The sequence below is a fragment of the Ammospiza nelsoni genome, chromosome 14, assembly GCF_027579445.1.
Source record: "Ammospiza nelsoni isolate bAmmNel1 chromosome 14, bAmmNel1.pri, whole genome shotgun sequence".
Classification (NCBI taxonomy): Eukaryota; Metazoa; Chordata; class Aves; order Passeriformes; family Passerellidae; genus Ammospiza; species Ammospiza nelsoni.
In genome coordinates this window covers 1,954,416-1,974,448 of record NC_080646.1, presented here as the reverse complement: position 1 = coordinate 1,974,448, position 20,033 = coordinate 1,954,416, and the positions used below count along the sequence as shown (strand labels likewise).

Below are 20,033 nucleotides of genomic sequence, written 5' to 3'. Positions count from 1 at the left end.
CCCAGGCAGACACTTTCCAGAGTATTACCCTGAGTGGCTGAGCCACATCCTCATCATTTCTGTGGTGCAGAGGCACTGGCAGGATTCCTCTGGGACACTTTGCCTGGTGCTGGCTGTTCCCTTTCTGAGGGAATTTCTCCACGTGCCCTGTAAAGTGTCACAGCTCGGTTGCTCCAGGCGGATTTGTGGGTGCTCCTGAGGGCTGCCCCTGATCAGCCTGAGGGCTGGCACCCTGACCCTGTTCTCCTGTGCCCAGATCCATGCTTTCATCAAGAGATCCGAGGCGGAGGAGGTGGATTTTGCGGGGTGGCTCTGCTCCACCATCGGCCTTAACCAGCCCAGCACCCCCACGCACGCCGCCGGCGTCTGAGCCTGGGGCCAGCTCCTGGACTGTACCTCTGGTGACAACCACGCTCTCCTGGTCCTCTCTCCTCAGCTTGTACCTGTTCCAACATGTATTTCACCTCTTGAGGAAGAATGTCTTGATAGCATGTGCCAAAACGGTTTTAAATCTCGTCCTAAACTAATTGGTATCGTTCCGGGTTCCGTCGTTCACTGACCAAATGTAAGCTGTGTAAGTTCCAGTGCTTGCTGATTTTAGGTGATTATGGATATTCTTTCTTAATGAAAATATCACTGGGGCAGGGGGGGTTGGCCCCTGGCTTGTTTGAACCTTATCAAGACTCTTTGTAAATCGTTGGTACTTCAATCATGCTTTCCCCGAGCTCCTGGGCTCGGGATCGGGATGCTCCGAGCCTGTCTGTGAGCATGCTTTGCTGCTGCCCAGCTCTTCCCAAAAGTTAGGCTCCAATTTTGCTGTTGTCTAGAGATCTCTCTCTCTTTGCAGGTGAAGAAGGCAAGAGCTCTGCATTTCTCAGAATGCACAGGGCAATATTCTAATTGTAGACTTGTTCATATTTCTATATTTATTTTTCGAACATATCATCATCCTTGGATTTAGTGATGTATGTCTTTCTAATTGATTTTTAAAAGTTAGTTCTTGGAAGTGTCCTATGGAATCAACACAATGATCCAAGCACTTTGCTTTCTTTTAACCTAAAGAGTCATGACAACTGTGTTTAGTGTCTAAAAGTGTATGAAAATCCTTTATTGTTTTATTCTCTCAGATGTTTAGCAATGGGTTCTCTTAATAAATATATTATCAAGTAACTTCTTGAAGCTTTTTTTAAAACTTGACCAAAGCTTTTAATCTGGTCACTGCACTATAAATTTCAGCTCTTTGAAAGGATGCTTGGGATGAGGAAATGCCTGAAATTCTTCCCCAGAAGGAATCCCCATCAGCGGGCCATGAACTTCCACATGGCCAAAGGATCAGGTATCAAAGGGCTGGCACAGCCCGGGCCAGCAGAGGCAGGAAATGACTCATGGACAATCCAGGCCTGTGCTGGCTGCAGTGAGACCTGAAGTGACAGCTGGGAGGGCGTAAATTAAACTCTTTCCTGAGCTTTACCTACCCCAGCAAACAGAGCCTTTTACTGTTTGCTAAAGAAATGCACAGCAAGTTTTGGGAGCCTGAACTCCCACTTTGGCTTGTTCCCCCAGACAGCAATAATTTGGGCACTGCAAGCACAGCTGTAAGGACAGCAGGAAAAGAACTTTATTGCAACATGCACTAGAACTGGGCTGTTCAAATCCAAAAGCACTCGTTCACAAAAGCAGCAGGAATTCTATCCATCAAAACTACTCTGGACCATGCTGGGCACACATAACATTTTTCAACAGTCAAAATTACCCTCTGGAGTTGAAATGTGTCAAGAAAGGCCAGGATGGCTCTTCACACACATCACTGCAAGGGTTTATTTGACCACAGCAGTTTTGGCTCAGACTTCTGGGATTTTTTACCTGTCAGGCTTGGGAAAGCTCTGTTAAACAATCTCTTCACTCTTGTTCTGAATTCCTTCATTAAGACATTCAGGATCCTCAAAACCCAAATAGTCTTTAGTACAGGATGAAGCCACATTTACAGCCCAACAGTTTCCATTGGTACAAACCAAACAAGAGCCAAATTAACATCATTAAACAGTGGCAGGAATTCACTGGAGGCTGAATGTCAGTTCTGACCACCCCCAGGATACCAGACACTTTTCCAAACGCAAGAATTGTGGAGATTTCACATCACTTTCCATTTATAACTAAGTTCTTAAACTCCTCATGCTCCTCCTTGAGAATCACATGGAATCAGACGACCTGGCCTTGATTTGTGAGGTTACAATGAGAGAAAAATAAAATAACAGCAATTTAAGAGTATTAGCTTAGTACGAGCACCACGGATCATTTCTTAGTCTACAATTTGTGGACAAATAAAAGGCTCCTTGCTGCTGCTCTGAAGGAGCTGAAGTAGAAAGTCCTGCTCTGGGACAGACTGACAGAGCTGAAGAGCACCAGGGGGACAGAGAGACCTCCCTGCTGTGCCCAGAACTGGGCTGACACTGGGAGGCCTCTGGGAGTAACTCCATGGAACTGAGAACACAGCAGCTGCAGGCTGGAGACAGCCCTGGACACATCTTTTCTCATCTTTCTGTATCTTAAACTGCCAGTTTAGGCAAATGAGGTTAGGATGTTATCACTGGGGCAGCAGCAGCTCCAGGACCTGGATTTGTTTCTCACATCGGGAAGTGAGAACAGACAAGTTATTGCTTTTAGTGCATGTGTTAATTGGTCTGGTTGATCATTTGCTTCTCCCTTCCACATACAGAGATGTTGTAAGAGCTACATTAGGTTTGAAATGTGGAATGGATTATGCTACATATTTGTGCAGCAGATTTTCATTCTTTCAACATCTGAGTCAAGATGTGCCCAGCCTGGGAAGTTCCCGTGTTCAGTGTCACTGCCCTCGACTCTGACATGTCAGACAGTTCATACCCACACAGCACAACATGGAAATCACTTGGTGAGTTTCAGATGAATGAAGAAGAAATTCCTGAGTCTGTATTAAAAACCATCTCTGATCTCTCAAGAATCAGATTCCTCCTCCTCTTCCTCCTCCTCCTCTTTATCCTCCTGAAGACTGAGGTGTAACTCAGTTTGATTGATGGCAGCCTCATTGTCCATCTGCCCAAGAGTCTGTCAGAGAAAAGGGCTGATTACCAAACCCAGCACAAACACCAAACACTTCCCAAATCACTAACAAAAATGTTACAGCTGTGTAGTCACTGTTAATGAAAGATCCCAGCGCTGGAAGCGAGGGCCCAGCACAGCAACAAGGCCCTGCTCTCCATGGCAGAGCTGCACCTGGGCCAGGCTGGCCAGGTATTGAGTGAAAAGCAGCAGCACCTGTGCCTGCACCCAGGGTCACAAGCATGACACAGAATATTTAACACATGGGGAACTGAGCCTGCAGCACACAGCTATTTCCCAATGCCCCTGGAAACACCGTGCTGCTTTTGGGGATGGGAAAAGGTGAAACCCTTGAAACAAACCAGCAGCAAAACTGACATTGTACAGCTGAGTTTGCAGTGATGGGAAGCATCAATGAGGTGACACAAGGAGCTGCACAGGAGAACCACGCAGAGCTCTGCTCCTGCTCCCAGCCAGCCGCGGGGCCCCCTCCGAGCCCAGGGTCCCCCTTACCTGCTGAGTGTCCTCGGCCAGGGCTGGCAGGGGCACAGAGACGTTCTCCTCGCCGGCCCTGATCATGGACTGCAGCGCCAGCTCCTCCACCTGCAGGGACGGCACTGAGCACTGCCGGCATTGTCACCATACCCCGGCCCTGGCACCACATCCCGGCCCTGGCACCACATCCCGGCCCTGGCACCGCAGCCCCGGCACAACCCCTGCCTGACCCTGCTTATTATCACTTCCCCCTCGGAACTCTGGGCTTTTTTACCTGTTAAAGCTTTGTTAAATCTCCTGCTCTAAATTCTGTTCTAAGCTCCTTTATTATGATATGCATTAGTCTCTAAAGCCAAGCAGTCTTCAGTTCCACTCCTCAAACTATCCCTTCTCCATCCCTCAGCTAAGGCAAACCCTGCACTCACATTTACCTCTTAGAGACGTATCCTGCTCATACTCACAATTACATTTATCTCTTGCTATATCCTGCATACACTCACATTTACCTCTTAGCAATGTATCCTGCTCATAGTCACATTTATCTCTTGATGTACACTACACACATTCACATTTACCTCTTAGAGATGTATCCTGTGCTCACTCACATTTATCTCAGTGTACTCTACATGCATCACACTCATTTACCACTTACAGACATATCCTACATACACTCACACATTTATCTCTTAATGTACATATTCACTCACAATTACAGGTACCTCTAACAGATATACCCTATACACATTCGTAATTACATTCACCTCTTTGAGATGCACCCTGCGCAATTACGGTTACCTCATTTAGGTGTACCCTGCACGCAACTGCATTCACCTCTTTGAGATATACGCTGCACACAGTTACATTTACCTCTCAGAGCACCGCAGATGGATGCCCCCTTCCCAGAGCACCTGTGAGCAATTCCCCGCTCCCTCCCCCCATTGCCGGCGGGGCGCAGGGCCCGTCCCGCGGCGGAGCGCGGGGCTGAGGGGCAGGCCCGGCCGCGCGGGACTGAGGGGCAGGCCCGGCCCCGCCGTTCCCGTTCCCGTCCCCAGGCCGCCCCCGCAGGCCCGGCAGGCCCCGCGCACCCGCAGCCGGCGGAGCTGGTCGTGCAGCGCCGCCTTGACCCGCAGCAGCGTCTCCTCCTCGCGGCGCAGCTCCTGCAGCCGGCTCAGCATCGTCCCCGCCGGGGCACCGACCAACCGCCCCGCCCCCTGACGTCACGGCCCGCCCGCCTGACGTCACACCGCCACAGCGCCGCACCGCTGCCGCCCCCGCGCGGCCCCCGCCGGTCACTGCACCCGCGGGCTCGGCCTCAGCCACGCCGCCCTCCTCCTCCTCCTCCTCCTCCTCCTCCTCCCCCCCCGGAAGTTCGAACGCTGCTCGCACACGCACACCCGACACAGCTTTCCGTATTCCAACAATGTTTATTAGGGACAGCCCGCGGGCACAGCCCCCGCGGGGACCCCGGGGCAGCACGGCAGCGGTTATGCCTTGGCCTCGGCCTTTGCCGCGGGCTTGGCGGCCTTGGCTGTCTTGGCCTTCTTGGCAGGGGGCTCTGCCTTGGTTGCAGCTGGGGCCTTGGCAGCTGCCAGCTTGGCCAGGGCCTTGGCTTTCTTCTCTTCCTTGAGTTTGTGCTAGAACAGACAGAGAGATGATCAGTCAGGGCACCACCTGAAGCCCAGCCCCAGCCCGGGCACCCACTCACGTTCTGCGCGTGCCGCAGGATGGTGTTGCGCCGCATGGTTTTGGCATACGGGTTCAGCTTGATCATGATTCTCAGGTTCTTCAGTGGGTTCTTCTTCAGGACCCTGCGCTGAATCTTCTTCCTGAAAAGCACAGCCACGTTGTATCATCAGTGTGTTTCGCAATGCCACTTCTGCTAAATTCCCCCTGAGATCTAGTCAACTGCTATTCCTTCTGTTCAAACCCAGAAATTAGGAAATCCCAGCCTGAAACCAATTTCAAACCTCACTGCACAGCCTTTGTTCATGAAATCAAATCACTCACTTTGGAGCACGCAGGGCCTTCTGGATTTCCTGGCTTCTCATGATTCTTCCAATATCCGTATTGGTCATCTTGTGCATGGGCAGGCTGCAAAACCAACGTTCAGAGTGTGAGTGGGTGATAAAACCGTGGCTAATTCACCACAACCAGGCATTCAGGAGCAAGCCCCAGTGTCCCTTTCCCTGGGAAAGGGGGAACCTTCTTGCCCCCTGGCTGACTCACTTGTAGTCGCTCTTGAGCGTGGCTGCCTTGCGCCAGGTGCCGTACAGATCGTCCAGCTTGCGGAACGCGCTCTCGGTCCAGATGCAGAAACGCCCCACGTGGCCCCCGGGAGCGAGGCGCAGCAGGTTCAGCTTGTTCACGTTCAGCAGAGTGATTCCTGCAGGAAAGCAGGCAAAGCAACCCCTTCAGTTTGTGATTAAAATTGAGGATTATGAGGCTAAGCAGTAGATGAGATGCAGAAAGAGACTGGGGGTTTTTGGCTTTGATATTACATAGCTACACATACCTCAGTATGAACATCTACTGAATTTTAAATTAATAATAAGCCTACTTCCAGCGGCAAACTAACCAGCCTCATTTTTAATTGCCCCAAACACAGCTGAGGGCTGGAACAGCTGCAATATTTGTCACAAAACCCCTAAACATCACCTCACCAGGTTCTTACAAAGATCAACCACTGCAGCCAGTCAGCACTTCCACTCAATCATGTGTTTCAGAAACACGGACCATGAAGTGGAATCTCATCATTCCAGGCAGTGTCCCAGCAGAGGAGGGAGTGTGTCCCAGGTTAGTTACCGGGGATGTTCCGGAAAGCTCTGATGATGCCGTTGTCCTCGTTGTAGATGATGCAGGGTCCCCTGCGCTGGATGCGGCGGCGATTCCTCATCTTGCCCTTCCCGGCCCGCATGCGCTGGGAGGCGTAAACCTGGGAAAAGCAGAAACTCAACATCCCAGAGGCCCACAGCCCAGCAGCCAGACCCAACACAACATGGTCAGAACTTCACCATCGTCACTGCAGATCTGCAACACGGACCGGTGACATGTTCATCATTCTCCAGAGTCAAAGCACAGAACTATTCAGAATTCCTACTCTAATACCCGCACAGCTGATCACCTGGGTTCTGCCCTTCAGTTAACACCTTCCCAGCTCACCTTTTTGATGTCATTCCAAGCTTTAAGCTTCTTCAGGAGGAGAACAGCTTCCTTGGTCTTCTTGTAGCCCTCAACTTTGTCCTCAACAACCAGAGGAAGTTCTGGAATCTCCTCGATACGGTGGCCTAGAGAGGATTTCACAAGACACTCAGTGCTGCTCACTGACCTTGGCTGGACCATTTCTCAAAGTTATTTTTTTGTATATTCATAAATAACATATGATAAATTAAATTAATGATAGAAATTAATGAAATGAAGTCCAGCACAGTAACCAGAGCAGTGAAGTTCCAGTGGTCTTACAGGTCTCACACAGGACTTTGTGTACCCGAGTGTTAAGTCTTTGCCTCCATGAACAGAAATCCAATTGCACTGCAAGAGTCCATCTAAGCCACCACAAGTACCCAACACTGCTCAGACAAACAAGTGCAGAGGCAGATTTCTCACCTTTAGACATGACCAGGGCTGGCAGGGCAGAGGCAGCCAGAGCAGAGCAGATGGCGTAACGCTTCTGCGTGATGTTCACCCTGCGGTGCCAGCGCCGCCAGGTCTTGGTCGGGGCGAACATGCGGCCACCACGACACATCTGGGAGCTGCAGTTAAGGACAACTTTGTGGAGCTTTCTTATCCCAAAGCGACTCCTCATTGCTTGCTCAGCATTAATGGGTCGTCAACCACCCGTGCCAGGATTCTGACAGCAGGCAACTGTCCCTGGGCACAGGGTAAGGCGCAAATTACGACATCATGGCAAGACAGAATTTGGGAATCACATCACATCAATGTGAGCTGCAGCCATTTCCTCAAGAAAAAGATTCCATCTCACATTTAGATAATTATAAATGTTTCTGCTGGTTGAGCTCAGTGCCCCCAAAGCCAGCAAGCCATGGAAGGATACGTTGCCAAAGGCACCCTGGCCAGAGCGGTGAGTGCCACCACCCCGGACACGCGGGATTCGAGCAACAGCTCTGCCAGTACCCCATGATTCAGCACTGGTCTGGTGACCTGCAACAGAGAGAGAGACACATTGTGAGGGTCATCCAGGTGACACCACTGCCATGCTCCCACAGCGAGAGGGACGCTGAACTCAGGGCACTGATCAGAACTTCCACCCAATCATGTGTTTCAGAAACACGGACCAATGAAGTGGAATCTCATCATGTCAGTGTAACAGATCTTGAGCAGGAAAACTTAATCCTAGTCTGTTAATGTACCTGATTCTGACCTAAGATCTTTAAGACTTATTTTAAGCTTGATCCTCAATCTGGAGGTCTGATTTGGCACTGCTATACGTAGCAAGTTAGGATGTTTGTGTGAAACACAGAAATAAGGTTTAAAAGGCATGTTCCTAGCACAGACTGCTTGGGAAGCAGAAGTTATCTGCACAAACAACAGAAGCAAATCTAACAAATGCCCATTTGCAGTTTTTCCTTGGACAATGCCTCAAGCAAGTCTCACGAGGTCAATGTAGAGCAGGGATTTCACTTGGAACACTTTCAGCCATGTTATGTTTTTCCTGCAATGATGATTTCATCTGAGGACTACAATACCTCCAGCAACGTGCACTTCAAGCAAGACCATAGAATACCCCAAAATACCACCTTGATGCTCCTCAGAATAATAAACTGCTGCATTTTAAACCATTTAAAACCACACTGTTAACAACTGGCCTTGCCTTCTACACAGAACCCCACAAATACGCACTTCTCTTATCCCAACTCCAGCTTTATTTCCATGTGAGCCTCTCTGCAGTGCAGCCCTGATGCCTCGTGAAGGCTGACCTAGAACAGAGGCTAGATAGAGTTACATAAAGTAGGGAGGCTTATTTATCAGGAGGTTTCAATGGATACACCTTGGGCAGTCAGGGCTGCACCCAAGATGAACCAAAATGGTCACAAAAATGGATGCCTGGTCATGGGGGGGGGTCTCATATTTTGTAAGTTTTAGTCTATTTGCATATTGGAGTTAATTGCCCAATTACAGCTTTAGCTTATGAAGTTCCACCCTGCTTGTTTTTCTCTCTCCAGCCCACGGTGTTTGTGCTCTTGGGCCTGAGGTTTGGATCATGTGTCCTTGGTGCCCAGCTGGAGCAGGAATTGTTTTGTGTCCCTGCTCTGTGCACAGAGCTCCCCATCGCTAACGCGCAGCTCGGACTGAAGCAGTGCACACACCACAGCACTCAGAGCCCGAACAGCACAAGAGGCAGTGCTGAGTGCCCGGCCGTACCTGCGAGCTCGCTGACGGCGTAGGGCTGCCGGTTGTTCTTGCGCAGGTTGGTGTGCACAAAGTTGACCACGTCGGGCCGGATGGGCGCCTTGAACACGGCGGGCAGCGTCACGTTCTTGCCCGACGCCTCTCCCTTCTCGGAGTACACGGAGATCAGCGGCCGAGCGCAAGCCTGGGGAGGCACAAACCCTCTAAGTACAGAGTGGAGCGAGTTCCTGGGGTTGGAACCCCTCAGATATTGCTCAGAACCGAGGAGTCGTCAGCTCGGCAGCGCCAGCACACTGACAGCAGGCAACTGTCGCTGGGCACTGGATAAGACGCAAATTACGTCATCACAGCAATATTGTGCTCCAAAGCTCACCCCAGAGAGCTACACCTGCACTCCCAAGGAATTGATACAATTCACCCTCTGGGCTCTGTAATAAACCCCTTCCAAACTACTTCCCAGCTACTATTTAAAAAACCCACCTGTGTTAACCAAACATTTGTAATTCATTTATGAAATACTGTAACCAGCTCATTAAACAGTGTCAGAGGACACTGAACAACCTCTGGTGCTTAAAAATTTGTGTAGTGTACAATTAAGCTGCTCTCAGCACCAGCTGCCTATCAAAAAGCTGAGAGGATACCCCAAAATAGCCAGAGGATGAGCATCAGCTTAAAAAAAAAAATGTTTTAGCATTATGTTGTATCGGTTGTTAATTAATCTGGTGGTAACTGTACAGGCAAAGCACTCTGCTTCCCCCTCCCACCTGCAGTTCATTTTAGAGGTATTAAAATGCTTCCAAACTCCAAACTAAGTAGCCAATAGCACCATCTCTGCATGTGACACTGGTCCCACGCAAGGCTAGGGCCCCTGGTGTTAACCCAGACCCCAACACAAGCAACAAACTCGGCTAGGGTGAAGGCATCTGAGCACAATCTCAGCTGTATTGGCAAGAAAAACTGTTAATTTGCAACCTGATTCTAAACCAAAGCCTCTTAAAAGCTGTTTTGCAAAAAAAATAGGTTAAAATAAGAAATATATACAAGCCGTTCTTCCCACTGTAGATGGGCGCAAACACTCCCGTGCGGCCTGTTTCGCTTTAGATAAATACATCAGGAAACTACAAAGCGCTGCTAGATGGCGATGGGGACCCATCCCATCCCTTTCCGTGCCCATGGAAAGGAGAACTTTGGGCCGACCAGACCGAGCTCCCTCCCGCGGCCTCCCCAGCCCGGCGCGGCCCGGCCCCGCTCGGTGCCTCACGGGCTCCACGCGGCCGCCGAGCCCTGACGGGCCCAAAATGGCGGCCGCGCGCCCCACGCCGCCAGCGCGACCCCCGAGCTGCCCTTAGCTCGGCCCTGCCCGCTGGGCCCGGCTCCCCCGGGTCGGCGCCAATGCCCTCCCCGCTCCCCCCGGTCCCCGCTGTCCCGGGCCCGGCCCGGCGCTCCCCTCACCATGGCGGCGGAGCTGCTCGTGCGGCCGCCCGCCTGCGCCGCGCCCCGACCGGAAAAGGAAGGACTCGTCACACTCCCGTCAATACGTCTATGTCCCTCCGCCCTCTGACAGCCGCTCCTGCCGCGCCGGCCGGTCAACCTCCGACACCCAGTCCAAGTTCGGAACCGAGCTCCAGCCCCGGTCCCCGTCTCTATCCAAGTTCCTTCGGCCCCGCCGCGCCCATCCCGAGCTCTCCGGGCGCCTCTGTCCCGCTCAGTTCCCAGCCAAAGCAGGGGACTCTGTTCCGGCGGAGGGATCCAGCGTGACGCGTCACCCTCCCCTCACAGACACCGCGTAGCGCCGGCGGGCGGGAGGTTCGACTGTGGCGGGCGGCGATGGCGGCGGAGCGGCGGCGCCGGGCGGGCGGCGACCTGAGCGGGCTCCTGCTCCGGTGAGGGTCGGGGCTGCTCCCGGGGCTTAGCGGGCGCCTGTTCCGGTGGGATCGGGGCTGTTCCCGGGGATGTCCGGGCTCTTGAACCGGTGTGGATCGAGGTCACTGCCTGAGGGTCTCCGCTGCTCTGCTGAGGGAGGTCCGGCCCCGCTTGTGGGGAGGCTGCTGAGGCTCCGGTTGTAGCCTTGGAGTGTTTTTTTTTATGTGGGTAATGCTGGTGTTTAACGACGAATATTGAGGGGAAAGGTCGTGTGTCTCAACGTTTTCTTTTCTTTCAGGGTACGTGAAGAAGGAAAGGACAGTATCCCCGAACATCCCTATATCTATGAGGTAAAACCATAGACTGGTTGGGGTTGGAAGGGAACTTGAAGTTCATCCCGTTTCCCCCCGGCCATGGCAGGGACACTTTCCACTGTCCCGGACACCTTCCACTGCTGCTCCAAGCCCTGTCCAGCCTGGCCTTGGGCACTGCCAGGGATCCAGGGGCAGCCACAGCTGCTCTGGGCACCTGTGCCAGGGCCTGCCCACCCTGACAGGAAGGATTTCTTTCTAGTTTCCAGTCCACACCTACTCTGTCAGTGTGAACCTGTTCCACCTTGTCCTGTCAACTCCATCCTCTTAAAAAAATGGTGAAATGCAGTGTCTCTATCGAGTGAGTTAAAAAGTTTTGATTTTTTTTTTTCTTTTTGCAGACTGATGTAGAGATCTCATTGGTTGGTGGCAGTTGCAAAAATCCTGTTGAAAAATTTTGGAATGGAAGCAGTGCAATGTATATTTTGCAGAAAGCTGTAAGTGTGCTTGGTAGATGTTAAATGTAATCCAGACTTTTAAATTCCTATCAGATGTTTTTTCACACACCTTACATTCACATTTCTCTTCAAGACACACAGTGAAGAAAGTGACTCCATGGAGGAATCAAGAACAGATGATGCTGTTTATGCCTCTGAGGTTTTGCCAAAGGAGAATCCTGGAGCCCTGGCTCTTTCTGTTGGAAGAGCAAAGTAAGTGTGAAAGCTTTCCCTCCCCTTTTGAGGGAGATTTCTTTTGTAATTCTGTGTCTCTTTCTAATATTCAGAACCTGTATTTTCAATGCCCTAAATAAAATTACTCATTAGTTTATGAGGAGTTGTGTTTTTTCCATCTTGCAAAAGGGCCTCCCAACTTTTAATGGCTTAGAAGTGTTTTTAAAAGTAGCTAAAATCCAGGTATTGGAAAAGCACTTGTGATCTGGGCTGTTGGGTTAGTGGGGTTCACTAGGTGTAGATGAGCAAAAAAAGCTCACTAAAACTTCAGTGCTTATTTTTTTGGTAAAGCTCCTGTTAAAAAAAAAAGCCCTAAACATCTGTTTTGCATCTTTGGTGTTACTAAAATACCAATGCATGGTACCAAAATGTGGTTTACCTAACTCATGTGTTGTTTTAATTAAAATGCTTAAAATGTAATATTTGATTATAATTTTAGAATCTTCAGTTTACATTAATATATTGTATTATTTGCTGGCATCTTACTTTCTCCCTGTTCCTGTCTCCAGGCAGTTGATTTCCTTGTACACGATGGTGCAGAACCCAAACGTGCCCTCGCTGGGGATGAGTGACCTGGCTGTGCTCCCTCCCCTGTGGGCCAGGGGTGATGGCTCTGACCCTCAGCACACCTGCTGGATTGGAGCTGAGCCTCTCAAGGCTGGAAACAAAGTCACAGGGATCAATATTTACACGGTTTCATGTGATGGTAAGGTGCTCATGGTGCTCAGAAAATAAAATGAGCAAGGCTAAAAAATGTGGGAATGCTGATGTCACAATGCTGTCTTTGTTCTTTGTGTGATACATGCTTGGAAATGCTCTGTATTCCTGGATTTAATGAGCAAGAAGGGATTAAAATAAGAGAAAAGATGTTTTTAACCAATGCTGTGGGGGGGAATGGCTTTTTAATCTACCTGATGCACCTGTAGCTGTGCAGGCCTACCTCAACTCATTTTAAACTTCTAAACTGCTGCCATTCAGCATCTTACACAACCTCTGGCTCATTCTAAACATTTATGTACGTTTATATCAGCTCTTAGATCACACAATAGAGAAATGCAGGGAGAATTCCTGCTTTCTAAAGGACAGCATGAGCCATGCCTCAGCAAATGGGGTATTTGGGAATGAATTTGAAGTGCCAAATTTGAGTTGTGTCAAATGGGGTTTTTGATTCTCACTTTTTTCCTTTCCCAGGTCCTACAGCTGATAAAACCCATTTTCCAAACCTGGAAGAGCTCAAAATGGAACATAAAATAAGGCATCATTCATCTCTTGTAGGTTTTTATGCCCTGTCATGGCTTCAGTTGAAGTTTAAAAACTGTTTTGGGATTTATGATGCTGGTTTGGGGAAGCTTTTTAGATCTTCTATAGAAACCACCTTAGTATAATTCCATAGTATAACAGTCTGATTTCAGGTCATGTTTATAATGCATTTGTCTGGTGTTAACCCCTTTTTGCATGCATGTGAAATGCTTTTAAAATCACTTTGCCTGTGGTAGTTTTGTTTTTTACTTTTGAAATCTGTTCATTTTAGGTGACAACAAAAGGATTTGCTCGTTATGAGCTGATTGCAGCTGCTGCAATAGAGGACACCATTGCAGAATCTGGCAGCAACATCTTTGTGGATATCACATGGAATGGTGTGGAAAAGATTCTGGAGACTCCCCCAGTGACCTCTGCTGCCACCCTGGTAAGTCAGGATGGAAAAGGCAAATAAACCCAAGCTCTTGGCACTACTCACATAATGAGGACTATAAAGAAGATAAAAGCAGTGTAACCTGTTCATAAGCTGAATTATAAGTAGTGCTGACATGCTTCTCACTGATGAAAATTTTAAGACACTTAATTTCTAAAGTTTGAAACTGAGATAAACTTGTGGAACTTTCAGAACATTGCCCTGGAGTCGGGGGACCCCAGAAGTCCTGTGTTCCAGCTGTACCGAGAGCTGCAGCTCCTCTTGGTGAGTGCAGGGGACAAATTCCAGTTCACATGTGCGTGGAAGGGGGATTTTATGTGCTAATAATTTACTTTATTGAAAATTTTATCAAACCTTTCAGTGATAACTTCAAGTGTTTGTTTTAGCCGAAACTTTGAGCTCAGTTTTAGAAATCTTGAATAGAAAGAGGATAAGGTATCCAGGAAATTCTGAACATTTGTAACTCCTGGTTAGCTGTGCAGAGATTTGTGATTCTTGGTGAAGTTGTCTGTGAAGGATGACACGTGCAGGACTCCCAGGAAGAGCTGATTTCTGTTGGGGTTTTCCTGCTGCTTTAGGCTTTGGCTGAAGGGCTGAAGGCAGGTGTGACTGAGTGGCCTGAGCCATCAGAGTCTGAATCAGCTCCTCAACTGGTCCAGGAGTTCCTGACTGGTAAGTGCTGCTTGTTCCATGGGGAGGGAGGGGTGTGGCACTTCACAGGGATAAAAGGGAATTCACATACAACTTTCAAAGCATTGCAACAGGAAATGTTCATTTCTGTGCTGGAGCCACTGCACAGAGTAGTTAAATAGGTTAAGACATTTTTGTCATTTTTGTTTGTCCTAATATCATAGATCAAATTAATAATAATAAAAAACATTTTTAAAAAGTCTTTTCTGACTATATCCTTGCCCAGTAAAACCATTTTTAAATGACTCAATTCTGTTATTCAGTGTATTTGTTAGCTATGATGTGCCTGGGGATTAATGGTTGGTTTGGTGACACTTCTCATAGTGGTGGAACTTATTTTTTTAACTCTACTAGATTTAAAGAAGAAGCTGGATGGAGATTATATATTTGAAGACAAGAATGAAACACAGGTGTGTGCAATTTCCTAACAGCTGCTTTGTCATTTTGCTTCCATTTTTACTACAGTTATTTCAGATTTTGACTAAATCTTGTATATTGCTTATATGAGTAAATAGTGATGTAAAGGAATATGGATCTCTTGTTTTTTGTCTCTGCTGTGTAAAAATAATGGGAAAAGGTCTGATTTCTTCCAGGAATTCTGACCTTTCTGCCATTGCATTCATTCATTCATTTGCTTGTCTTGCCTAATTTAGTTTTGGTGCCAATTTAATAGTATCAGTTGAATATGTGTCTTACTTATCTAGAGGTTTATGGTATTGTGAAGCAAAGGGCAAATTCAAATTATAAAAAATGTGTTTGGTTATATTAAGATTTTTTTCCCTTTCAGCCTATAAGGAAAGGTTTAGCTCTATTTTCTATTAAGAGAGAAGCAGCATTTTGTTGATAATCTAAGAATATATTGATTTCTGTGTCAACAGAACTATTCTGTTTGAGGATTACAGGGAAATAATTCTCTGCTCTGAGAATTTTTGTGTCTGGGTTTTGGTCTCCCAGGCACTGCTGGGTACACAGACAATACCTGGCTGAGATCTGAAGTCTCTCTGACAGTGGCTTTTGTTTCCTGGTCCAAGGCTAGAGTTATCCAGTGTGATAATTCTGCAAAGAATCAGACTCACTGTTAGATCAAAGTATAATGCCAAATTACTGTGTGGTAGTTTCCCTGGAAAAGGGAGGAAATCAGTGATGCAGCCAGTTTTGGTCTCTGGAGAAATTCAGATGTGGAAGGTTTTTGACTCTAAGGCACCATTTTTCATTTTCATAAATTCTTTCAGAAAATCCAGTGTGACACAGCTGCTGTGGACAGTTGCATAAAATCAATCTTTGGTGAGCGAGGAGACCTGGATTTCACTGAGCAATTATGGTGCAAAATGAAAAGTAAGTAAATTGTGCCCTATCTGTTTTCCTTTCATTTTCTTCTCTATCTGCTAGACAGTATTGCTTTTTCAGGGAAATTCCTGTCCATTTCTGAGTTTTAAGGACTCATCAGCTCTTCAGAAAATTGGTACCAGCAATATCAATTCCTCTCTTCCCAAAAGAGCCCATTTTAGGGATGTAGGATGATCTATTTTCTTACAACCTTCCAATGGCTGACCAGCATCTAGCAGGAGATAATTTCATTTTATTTGACTGCAAAAGGTACTAACCTATTGATAGTTGCTCTAAAGCTAAAACCCATCTGCTCTAAAACTCAAAAGATTATAATTCCTTTTTCTCTGGATCTGAAGGACTATTTTCAGCGTATATAGAATTCACTGGTCTCTGTTGACCATCCTTTTTTTGGAGTAATCTTTTTTAAAGTCATCATATGACAAAGCTGCCAAAAAGCTGTGCAGTCTGTAATTTCAGCTCTCTTTAACTGAGGGGTTTTGTTCATGCAAGGGTGTGTTGGCCTGGTGTTACTGACTTAACAGCCAGAGAAAGAGCCTGGATTGATAATTAAAATATTGTGGTTTACTTTCCAGGTGTCAGTTCCTATCAGGAGTTAATAGACTGTTTCACACTGGTCATAAAATCCCTGGAACGTGGTGAGATCCAGCCATGGGTATGTATTTGTGTTTCACAATAGAAGTTAAAATTTGGAATGGTTTAGAGTAAAATGCAGCTCTTGTCCTTTCCATGCCCCTCATTTGTGTTATTTTCAAATTGTGTTTCCCTGGTGTTGAATTCTGAGCACTGTTGACGGTGTTTCGTGCACATCACAAAAAGATTTGTTTCTTTTTAGATTCACCAGGGGAGTAGCAGTTTGTTAAGTCAGTTGATCCAACAGTCCTACCATGGAAAGATGGAGAATGTTTCCCTCAGTGACACCACTCCCATTCAGATGCTCCTGGAGGTTGGCTTGGAGAAGATGAAGAAGGATTATGTCAGTTTTTTCATAGGTGAGCCTGACACTGGGTAACAGCGTTGGGAATTCAGGAGAAAAGGTGTTCCATGCAGGAAATAATGAACTTTTTGGGTTACCTCTATCTCTTCCTTCCCATCTGCTGAAGTGAAGTTTCCAGCTTCTTTAATAATGGGACTTTCCAGCTATTAAATTTCAAAATTTTAAAAACTTATTTGCTTCAAAAGACACGTAACTTTGTGTTTTACCATTGTTGTTACCCCTTCATTTCTTTTTGCCATTTATCATCCTGTTCTCATTCTTTGTTTATTTGCTTTTTTATTTTCACTACTTTTGTAAACTTGTGTGTCCTGAGGAGGGTGGCTGTCTCCAAGTACACAGTGGGTCTCTTCATTGTGCATCCTTGGTGATAAATGAAATCATGCTTTGACCATGCCACTTTAGAGGGGTTTTCTTGTTTGGAATGAATGCTCATGTCAATAAATAACATCACACTCCTGCTGACTTTGTCCTCTAGTAGATTTCCTATTTGATCACCTGAACATTGCTTATATTTCATCTGAGACCATGTATTAAATTTTAATTTTTTTTCCTGCTGTTCCTTTTACAGGCCAGGAACTTGCAACAGGAACCTACTTGGTGAGATACTTTATTTTTATTTTATAAAGCAGAGCATGCTTAGCTGATAGTGGGATGCAAATCATATAAGCTGAGAAACTGAGCTGCAGACCATGAGTCTGGAAATGTCAGAAATGCAGAAATGTCATTGTTTTGTTTCCTCATTCCCACATAATTCCCTTAATATCTGACCTGGGTCTCTGTCAAGGCAGTGAACCTTTGTCACACTTTGATGGGACTTTGTTCTGAGTCTGCTGGGCCACTCTAAAAAGCTTGGCTTCTCCAAAGAAGCAGGAAGATGATTTTATTTGCTGAGGGTGTGTTGTGTGTCTGTAGCAATGGAGTGTTTAGGTAAGAACAGAAGCCTTTGCTCTTCCAGGATTACTTCATTTCCACATCAGTGGAGCTCCAGGAACAAGTCCACCGTGTTCAAAAGCTTCACCATATGCTGGAAATAATGGTCAGCTGTACAGGCTTGCTGCAGTTCAGACATGAGAACCTCTTCCCTTTGACACAGTAATTATTTCATTTCTACTTTTGCTCTTTAGATGACAATCACTGTAGAGTTTGTTTGGCAGTTTTAAAGAAACACCAGAATGTTGGTGATAGTGAGACAGCAGAAGGAGCAGCTGGATCTTCCTGCCAAATTTTGCTTTGGGACTAAAACTGAAAAGCTAAAACTGAAAACTAAAGGAAATAATAAAATATGAGAGTATAGCTAATTTTGCACAAGGTTTTTGCTCTGTTGTACAAGCATTTCTTTAAAGAAAGTAACCTGATATCTCTTGTAGGATTTGCATGAAGTATTACAAGGAAAACCCTCTGAATGAGAAGCATGTGTTTCAGCTGCCCATCAGGCCAGCTCTTGTGAAGAAATTCTATCAAAAGTAAGAGAAACTTCAGCATTTGCAGCATGAAATTCAGATGTGACTGCATACCTGACTCAATTTTGATGTTTTTTGATTATTCTCTCAGTGATAACCCTGAAGTCTGGAGGGTGGAGATAAGCAGTGGGCATGGACAGAAGGAGGTTAAAACCACGTGGCAAGTCAGCACCACTGCTCCTGTTGAACATGTGGCATCAAACAATTCAGGTGGGGAATGTTAGTGGTGAAATGAAATAATCAAAGCACAAACTTCAAACAAATTCAGTTTTTATCCTGAATTCAGTGGGTCTGAGCTTTTTATTTACTTTTCAGCAAAAGCAAAATGCTATTTTGCCCTCTGCTAAAAGAGTGAGGTGGTATTTACAGAAATAAGGATATTCAGAAAGTTGTGACTTTTTGCCTTCTCACCTTGGCTGAGTTACATTTTTAGAGTTAAAATGACAAAATAGTTCCAAATATGAGAGGATTGATACCCAAAAAATCTTGCAACTTATTTCTAAAATGTTTGCCAATGAATCTGAGAAGAGTTTTGAAGAGAAATTTCCCTGTTGTTAATGCTGGTCTCCAGTCAGAGAAGGTGCAAGGGGGAGAGGATCTGCCTTGCTGCAAGCAAATGCAGAGCAAGTGGAAAAGCATCAGAATGGGGAAGAATTTAGCAGAGACACTGGTACAGAAATTATTTGCCTTTTTAGGATGAGGTTTGATATGAGGGTTTGGTGAATCTTCTCTATTATTACTGATTTTTGTCATGAAGTGCTTCAGTAAAACTGCACTTTGAAAACAGTTCTGGAAGCTGCTCCAAGGACTAATCTCTACCTTCTAACAAGAGTGGCTAATCCCAACTTTTCCCTTTGTCCTTGCAGGTTTCTTGTGTGACTCCACAGTGAATGGAAGCAGTGAAGGAAGGCTGTATTTTATTACCATCACTCAGTGCAGTCAGGTGCAGTTCACTTAAGTTGATGTTACTGAGCAAGCTGGACTGGAAAGGTACAGAAAGGGGGAAAATTCAGTGTTTTCTGTCCCAACAGAACCTTTAGAAACTCTGGGCTTCAAACAGTTCATCTTCACTGATTTATTTGTTTTGTTACACTTGACTGGGACCTCCACAGCCACAATTCACCTGTAGGCACCTCATTTGTTAAAAATGCAGTGCAATTATGACTGTACAGTATAAATATTTTGTAAATATGGTGGCTATTTTTCATATATTTACATGCATTCAACAAAGTTGTGCACTTTGGGGTTTCATATTTTATTTTTTGATCATTAAAAATTCAATCAGACCCTGTTCAAAGTGTGAATTATCTTAACCAACAAACCAAGCAATATTGTTATGTTCTCCTGGGATCGAGTGATGCTTCATCATCCTGAAGGATTTGGAAAGCTCTTCATCCAGGGCCTTGGGATCTTCAGCTGGTTTGGCTTTCTTTGTCCCTGTATTTATATTTTGGAGTATTCTTGAAAATACTTCTCTCTCCTCTTCAAATTATTTTATTCCTTCAATGTGAAGTGAGTTATTTTAACAGTGTTGTCTTCTATGTTTTGCATAATTTTTTTCAAAACAAAATCAGTATAATTGGCTGGACAAAATCATTTAAATATGTTGGCAGTTGCATTTGTTGTGTTGATTAATCAGTGAGGTAACATTTTGGTGGTCTAATTTAAACAATTCCATAATTTTGTACACACTGACTAAATAATCTGAGACAAATATTTTGCATTAAAAACGTAACTATGGGTAAGTAAGAATAAGGAAACCTCCCAATATTAATGCTTTTTAAAGATATAAATTACAGATTATTATTATATATTTTTATAACTTCTGGTTTCAAGCACAGGAAGTTGTATTTCAAGTACAGCCAGCCGAATTGGGGAACCAAGTTTTTATAGTACTTGTTTCTACCTGCAGTAGAAGGGAATTTAAGGTGGAATATTAATTTTGGAAGTACCTGGCTTACTTAAAATTCACATTTTTGAGTGTAATATATTATAATGTTG

General features: G+C 46.0%; 4 protein-coding genes and 4 non-coding genes across 8 annotated transcripts in view; 2 read left to right on the top strand and 6 right to left on the bottom strand.

Moving 5' to 3' along the window:
• The window catches only part of MAP2K1 (mitogen-activated protein kinase kinase 1), a 32,525-nt gene extending 31,355 nt beyond the window's left edge, over window positions 1–1,170 (top strand). The window contains exon 11 of the mRNA XM_059482360.1: window positions 257–1,170. Coding sequence (XP_059338343.1) covers window positions 257–370 — 114 coding nt within the window. The 3' untranslated portion in view covers window positions 371–1,170. The remainder of the gene's footprint in view (window positions 1–256) is intronic.
• A 426-nt stretch (window positions 1,171–1,596) lies between these two features.
• SNAPC5 (small nuclear RNA activating complex polypeptide 5) lies at window positions 1,597–4,772 on the bottom strand. Its single transcript, XM_059482502.1, has 3 exons — window positions 4,659–4,772; window positions 3,592–3,681; window positions 1,597–3,084 (listed from the first exon to the last, which is right to left on the bottom strand). Exons 1-3 carry the CDS (start codon window positions 4,746–4,748, stop codon window positions 2,974–2,976), a joined length of 291 nt encoding a protein of 96 aa, XP_059338485.1. The 5' UTR covers window positions 4,749–4,772; the 3' UTR covers window positions 1,597–2,973.
• A 205-nt stretch (window positions 4,773–4,977) lies between these two features.
• RPL4 (ribosomal protein L4) lies at window positions 4,978–10,681 on the bottom strand. Its single transcript, XM_059482076.1, has 10 exons — window positions 10,393–10,681; window positions 8,953–9,124; window positions 7,625–7,731; window positions 7,177–7,315; window positions 6,733–6,857; window positions 6,376–6,505; window positions 5,800–5,956; window positions 5,581–5,664; window positions 5,279–5,399; window positions 4,978–5,207 (listed from the first exon to the last, which is right to left on the bottom strand). The coding sequence occupies exons 1-10, from the start codon at window positions 10,393–10,395 to the stop codon at window positions 5,058–5,060; spliced, it is 1,188 nt and encodes a 395-aa protein (XP_059338059.1). The 5' UTR covers window positions 10,396–10,681; the 3' UTR covers window positions 4,978–5,057.
• On the bottom strand, window positions 6,263–6,332 carry LOC132079799 (small nucleolar RNA SNORD18). Its single transcript, XR_009419460.1, has one exon. It is a non-coding gene; the product is annotated as a small nucleolar RNA SNORD18 (small nucleolar RNA).
• LOC132079802 (small nucleolar RNA SNORD16) lies at window positions 7,380–7,479 on the bottom strand. The gene has a single exon (XR_009419462.1). It is a non-coding gene; the product is annotated as a small nucleolar RNA SNORD16 (small nucleolar RNA).
• Window positions 7,822–7,892, bottom strand: LOC132079800 (small nucleolar RNA SNORD18). The gene has a single exon (XR_009419461.1). It is a non-coding gene; the product is annotated as a small nucleolar RNA SNORD18 (small nucleolar RNA).
• Window positions 9,192–9,292, bottom strand: LOC132079803 (small nucleolar RNA SNORD16). Its single transcript, XR_009419463.1, has one exon. It is a non-coding gene; the product is annotated as a small nucleolar RNA SNORD16 (small nucleolar RNA).
• ZWILCH (zwilch kinetochore protein) lies at window positions 10,563–19,323 on the top strand. The gene is made up of 18 exons (XM_059482075.1): window positions 10,563–10,823; window positions 11,102–11,153; window positions 11,516–11,611; window positions 11,706–11,824; window positions 12,355–12,551; window positions 13,037–13,116; window positions 13,377–13,532; window positions 13,731–13,802; window positions 14,117–14,210; window positions 14,583–14,638; window positions 15,461–15,563; window positions 16,151–16,230; window positions 16,411–16,567; window positions 17,141–17,169; window positions 17,528–17,664; window positions 17,940–18,035; window positions 18,124–18,242; window positions 18,899–19,323. The coding sequence occupies exons 1-18, from the start codon at window positions 10,768–10,770 to the stop codon at window positions 18,988–18,990; spliced, it is 1,791 nt and encodes a 596-aa protein (XP_059338058.1). The 5' UTR covers window positions 10,563–10,767; the 3' UTR covers window positions 18,991–19,323.
• The last annotated feature ends 710 nt before the right edge of the window (window positions 19,324–20,033 follow it).